General features: G+C 41.3%; 1 protein-coding gene across 2 annotated transcripts in view; it reads right to left on the reverse strand.

Annotated features, from left to right (window-relative positions):
* Nucleotides 1–5,751, reverse strand: part of LOC139311895 (zinc finger protein 721-like) — a 33,915-nt gene extending 28,164 nt beyond the window's left edge. The window contains exons 1-5 of one of the 2 annotated variants that reach the window (XM_070936414.1): nt 5,130–5,751; nt 4,800–4,917; nt 4,603–4,685; nt 3,986–4,112; nt 1,812–3,348 (exon numbers count right to left, since the gene is read on the reverse strand). In XM_070936414.1, coding sequence (XP_070792515.1) covers nt 1,892–3,348; nt 3,986–4,112; nt 4,603–4,685; nt 4,800–4,917; nt 5,130–5,552 — 2,208 coding nt within the window. In that variant the 5' untranslated portion in view covers nt 5,553–5,751 and the 3' untranslated portion in view covers nt 1,812–1,891. Of the gene's footprint in view, nt 1–1,811; nt 3,349–3,985; nt 4,113–4,602; nt 4,686–4,799; nt 4,918–5,129 lie in introns of those variants that run through there. The other variant, XM_070936416.1, reaches the window with a different exon arrangement.
* Between the last annotated feature and the right edge of the window lie 836 nt (nt 5,752–6,587).

The raw sequence follows: 6,587 nt of genomic DNA on the forward strand, positions 1-6,587 counted from the left end.
ATTTCGGCGCAGGAAGCTCAGGTTTACCCGACATTGTATAAAGGGGAGAAAACCTTGACGTATGAAGGCTTCTTGGATGTTCAGGGTAATCCGAAGTCACGAGAATTATTAACTCTTCAAGGATATAAGATAGACTGGTGGTCTTATTCTCAAGTGCACTCCAGGTATAAAAAAGATTTACATAGTGAAGGAATCTACCGTAAAAGACAAGAATTGGATAAGATCTTATTAGAAGGAGGGAAAGGGATATTATCTAAATGTTATGCATATTTATTGTCTCTGCAGATAGGACAGGATGCAGTGAAGGATTGTATGATAGCATGGGGGCGAAATTTTGGATATCTCCTTGACTTCCAGCAATGGGAACAGATTTGGTTGAAAAATATGAAATTAACTATGGCCTCCTCATATAAAGAAAACATATATAAAATGGTCTACCGGTGGCATCCCCCCCCGGCGAGATTAGCTAAAATGTTTCCCGGGACATCTGCCTGCTGTTGGAAGTGCGGTTACAGCAATGGAACCTATTTTCACCAATGGTGGACCTGCCCGCAGGCGGTTAAATATTGGAAAAAAATACGGCAATGGATTTTGGAAATTACACAGATTAATTTGGAACTAAGACCTGAGATTTTCCTATTGGGGGCAAAACCTTTGAATATTAAATCAGATATATGGTTCTTGTTGATTCACATTATCACTGCAGCAAGATTAGCGTATGCGCAGGAGTGGAAAAATCAATACTTACCGATAGATTTGAAAATAATATATAAAATTAATGAGTGTGCGGAATCAGATAGATTAACTAGATTGATCAATGGTAAAAAAGATTCAGAATTTTATAACAGTTGGAAAGTATGGTACGATTGGGTCCAGAAAAGGTGGGATAGAATAGATATATGATGATGTATATATATATGGTGGCAAATATGTATGTATAAAGGAATGATTTTATACTTATGGACAATGTAATCATATTATACCATGGTGGCAGGATTGTATATTTTATTTGTGTATAAAAAAAAAAAAAAGATGACTGCTATAAGTAAAACTCTTTCCACACTCCATGCATTTATAAGGTCGTTCTCCTTTGTGACTCCTTTGATGTCTTATAAGAGAATGAATATAACAGAAGGTCTTTCCACACTCCTTACAGTAATATGCTTTATAAGAGATTCATAATAACAGAAAGTTTTGCTGCACTCTATGCATTGATATGCCTTCTCCTCTGTATGGATGCTTTTATGGTGAATCAGAGCATATTTACTACTAAAGCTCCTTCCACACTCCATGCATTGATATGGTTTCTCTCCTGTGTGGTTCCTTTTGTGGGAGTTAAGACGACTGCTACTAGTAAAGGTCTTTCCACACTCCTTACATTGATATCGTTTCTCTCCTGTGTGGATCCTTTTGTGGGAATTAAGAGTAGTCCTACGAGTAAAGGCCTTAACACATTCCATGCATTGATGAGTTCTGTCCTGTGTGGGTCCTTTTGTGGGAATTAAGAGTAGTGCTACGAGTAAAGGTCTTTCGATATTCCATGAATTGATATGAGTTCCCTCCTGTGTGGGTCTTCTTGTGGGTATTAAGATTACTGCTACAAGTAAAGGCCTTTCCATACTCCATGCATTTATAAGGTCTATGTGACCCCTTTCATGTCTTATAAGAGATTGATTATCACAGAAGGTCTTTCCACACTCCATGCATTGATATGGCTTCTCTCCTGTATGGATCCTCTTGTGAGAATTAAGATGACTGCAATGAGTAAAACTCTTTCCACACTCCTTACATTTATATGGTTTTTCTCCTGTATGGCTCCCTTTGTGGGATGTAAGAGCAGAATTACACTTAAAGCTCTTTCCACATTCCACACATTGATATGGCTTTTCTTCTATGTGAATCCACTTGTGGGAATTAAGATCACTGGTACAATTAAAGATCTTTCCACAATTAAAGGTCCATCCATGCATTGATACGGTTTCTCTCCTGTGTGGCTCTTCTTATGGGAGGTAAGATTACTATTGTTCCTAAAAGCCTTTCCACACTCCGTGCATTGATATGGCTTCTCTCCTGTGTGGATCCTCTTGTGGGTATTAAGACTACTGCTACGAGTAAAGGTCTTTCCACACTCCATGCATTTATAAGGTCTTTCTCCTTTGTGAATCCTTTCATGGCTTATAAGAGATTGATTATGACAGAAGGTCTTTCCACACTCCATGCATTTATAAGGTCTTTCTCCTTTGTGATTCCTTTGATGTCTTATAAGAGAATGATTATAACAGAAGGTCTTTCCACACTCCATGCATTGATATGGCTTCTCTCCTGTGTGGATCCTCTTGTGCGAATTAAGATGACAGCTATGAGCAAAACTCTTTCCACACTCCTTACACTGATATGGTTTCTCTCCTCTGTGGATCTTCTTATGTGAGGCAAGATTACTACTCTGCCTAAAAGCCTTTCCACACTCCGTGCATTGATATGGCTTCTCTCCTGTGTGGATCTTCTTGTGGGTATTAAGACTACTGCTACGAGTAAAAGTCTTTCCACACTCCATGCATTTATAAGGTCTTTCTCCCTTGTGACTCCTTTCATGGCTTATAAGAGATTGATTATAACAGAAGGTCTTTCCACACTCCATGCATTGATATGGCTTCTCTCCTGTGTGGATCCTCTTGTGCGAATTAAGATGACAGCTATGAGTAAAACTCTTTCCGCACTCCTTACATTGATATGGTTTCTCTCCTGTGTGGATTTTCTTATGGGAGGTAAGATTACTACTTTGCCTAAAAGCCTTTCCACACTCCGTGCATTGATATGGCTTCTCTCCTGTGTGGATCCTCTTGTGGGAATTAAGATTAATGCTATAAGTAAACGTCTTTCCACACTCCATGCATTTATAAGGTCTTTCCCCTTTGTGACTCCTTTGATGTCTTATAAGAGAGTCATAATAACAGAAGGTTTTTCTGCACTTCATACATTGATGTGGCTTCTTCTCTGTATGGATAGTTTTATGGTAAATCAGAGAATATTTCCTTCCAAAGCTCTTTCTACACTCCATGCACTGATATGGTTTCTCTTCTGAATGTGTCTTTTTATGAGAAATGAGATGATCAGATTTATTAAAGCTCTTTCCAGATTCCATGCATTGATATGGTATTTCTCCCATATCGATGTTTGTACGGTTAGGAAGCCAACTGACCCGAGGAAAACCATTTTTAATTCCACTTTGTGATTGCTTTGTTTCATCACTCTTTGGTTGCATCTGATCTGCAAATTTCCCCTTTTCCTTTTTCAGATGGATGGCTTGGCATTCCTCCTTGTAAGTCTTATTCTCTTGCTCATTAAAGCCTTCAAAAAGAAAAATGAAAATGAAATGTAGCAAGAAAGGGGAACAATTACACGTTTTCTTCTGAAATTCAGCCAAAGACTCATTTCGCTTTCGGCCCCCCCAAGCGGTGTTCTTTTTTATGCAGAGTCAGTTTATTGCCCCCACAATCCGGGTCCTCATTGGGACATCATCCCAATGGTTAGTCTGTCCCTAAAATTCTCGCTAAAATCTTCTGTGTCATGAAATATTGTACTCTATGAGCAGAAATCATTAGAAAAACCAATTCCTTTATGTAAAATGCTATGGAAGTTTTCCAATATTTCTTTCAATAAATTTCCTTCTTCTATAAATTCAGTTTGGGGAAACAGTTAAGGCACCAGGCTAGAAGCTAAGTGACTGTAAGTATAGTTCAGCCTTTAGGGATGAATGGTGGCTGGGTGACTTTGGGCCAGGCTCTCTCAGCTCAACCCATGTCGTTAGGTTGTTGTAGGGAAAACAGCAGGAGGGAGGAATATTGGGTTTGTCCACTGCCTTTATTATTATTTACAAAAAATAAAGGCAGGATATAAAAAATAAGTGATGTTTTATTAGTAATCACATCTAAGCCCCCCGCCCCATGACGTTTCTATGTTTCTAAGCATAGAAAGGGGTTCTTACCCAGAGAAGCCAGATTCTTGGAATTTTCCAGCATGACTTCTCCGTGGAGAGCTTTTTGGTCAGCATCCAGTTGAGACCACTCTTCCTTGGAGAAATGCACAGCCACTTCCTCAAAAGACATAACAACCTGAACAAGGAAACAAGTTTTCCTTTTAACAGATAATCCCAAGAATAATTTTCCAGTTTTCTTACACCAATAGAGAGAGATCCAGTAAACAAAATAGGCATCTTCTGCAGAATTCAGAATGACATAACTTGTAATAGTATATGTCTATGGAGATTCTCTGTCACCAGGTCACAGTTGTCCCAAAGATTCTTTTGAAAAGGCAGAAAACAGTATTTTTTTGCAATGGTATGTGAGAATAACCCTGGGAGAAAGAAGGAAGAGCCCGATTCTGACAACAATCTATGAAATCTGAAGGCGAAGCAGAAGAGGTGGAGAAAGGGTCACAAAGGATCCCCTCAGAAGGGAGAGATAGGCCAGGCTGCATATCTGTTTTGAATGACTGGATGTTAGATTCTTATTCCTTAGAAACAACAATTTATTATAATAAACTCTAGAACAAAATAAATCCATTCAAGAATCATGGACGTTTTCCGATTTTTTTCCTCCTTACCTGAAGTAGTGGTTCAGCCAGTCCTTCAGCCCCACCACAAAGAGGAGGAGATTCTAAAATTTCCAAGGACAGTTTTCTACTCTCTGTAAGGCAGGGAAAAATGGTGGAGGCAGATTTGTTATGAAGAGAGAGATTCCAGTCAAGAGGAACAAAAAAATCAGCTAAATGTTACATTACACAGAAAGAGCTTTTTTTACCTGGCATAGTGTCCTGACTTTGCTCATTGTGTAAAGTCTCCCTGAACAGCAGCTCTTGAGAAGACCTGAATGAATCTTTCCTCCCCTTAGGATACTCAGTCACAGCTTCCAAGGATTTCTGGAGAACAAGTGAGGTGAGAAAGAAAGAAAGAAAGAGTATTAATGAATTATCATAATGCACCTTTAAACCAGCAGACCTCACTGTTCATTTCTGGAAGAATAATGGAACAACAGGCCATAGGAGTTAATAATCCCAGAAAGCTCTGCAAAAAAGGAATTCACAAGTTCAGAGAGCTCCTCTTTAGATCTGCTAAGACTACATTCACACACCTGCAAGTCTTTTTGCCTCTTTTCCTCCTCCTGGGTCAGCAAGAAGCCTTCGGCCAGGGCCACCGCCTGGGAACTGGTCTCCGCTCCACACTCCCGCACCCATTTCTCCATCTCTGGGGGAAGGACAGCCAGGAACTGCTTCAGGAGCACCAAGTCCAGCATCTGAGCCTTTGTGTGTATTTCTGGCTGCAACCACTGTTGGCAAAGATGGTGAAGCTGACTGCAAACATCTCGGGGACTCTTCCCCTCCTGGAACTGCACTTTCCTGAAGTGACAATATTGGATCTCTGAACTGTTGACTTCCTCTTCTTGGCTCTTCTGCCCAGAATTTGCCCCATTCTTCCCCCAGCTCCAAGGTTGAGTAGATGCAGGGGCTTTTCCAACATCTGCATCTGCTGATGTTGAGGTGCTTTGTCCCTCCATCTTCTCTCTGGTCTCTAATCCAGCTCCAAAATGGATGGATGGATCTTCCCAAGTGTTACTAATCAGATGAAGTCTGGCCAAACACCTAAAGGCTATTCAGCCCTCTTTGAACACAAGATAGTCTGGACTGCAGAGGAACCAGGAAAGATTTCCAATTTATATATCTGAAATGCAAAATACAGCCTGTTCAATATGGTGAGATGACAAATCTGAATACAGACTAACCTCTTCCGCAAAAAAAAAAAAAAGAAGAAAAAGAAAACGAAAGAAAAGGGGGTATATTATTAGGAAGACTGACTACAGGGGGGCTGGGTGCATAGCAACACAGGTATTTGGCCTGCCAGGGACACAACCCGCTTCTTGTTTGAGACATGTAGCAGTCACAGGGCAGTACAGAAAAAGAAGCAGAAGTGATGCTTAATTCTATTACTGGCAGAAGCAAAACTATTTTTATATAAACGAAAGAGCAGTTAAACTAATTCTACTGATACTAATATTATGTCCCACTAACTCTACCTATTCTATTATTATTATGTTCCTTCAGCACAATCAAAATCTTAAATCTCTAAATTCACAAACAGCAATTGAGATGAGAACCCCATCAAACTCCTGGCCCAAACTCCTGGCTCATCATCCTAGGGCCGTGATGGCGAACCTATGGCATGGGTGCCACAGGTGGCACGCGGAGCCATATTGGTGGGCACGTGAGTGTTGCCCTGGCTCAGCTGAAGCGCGCATGCGTACACCAGCCAACTGATTTTCAGGCCTTCCGGTCCCTCCGGAAGTCGGGAAACTGGCTGTTTTCGGACTCCGGAAGGCCTCCGGGGGAATGGGGAAGGCTGTTTTTGCCCTCCCCAGGCTCCTAGAAACCTCTGGAGCCTAGGGAGGGGGGGAAAACGGGCCTACCGTGCCATTGCGTGCCAAAAGCAGGGGGAAGTGTGTGTGGGGGGTCACGTGTGCATGCGCGAGAGGGCAGGGCGCATTGAATTATGGATGTGGGCATCTGCACCCGTGACCCCCCATGCTCCCCGCACT

Source organism: Pituophis catenifer, unplaced genomic scaffold, assembly GCF_029215685.1.
Source record: "Pituophis catenifer annectens isolate HBS135680 unplaced genomic scaffold, rPitCat1.0.hap2 SCAF_2, whole genome shotgun sequence".
In the NCBI taxonomy this organism is placed as follows: Eukaryota; Metazoa; Chordata; class Lepidosauria; order Squamata; family Colubridae; genus Pituophis; species Pituophis catenifer.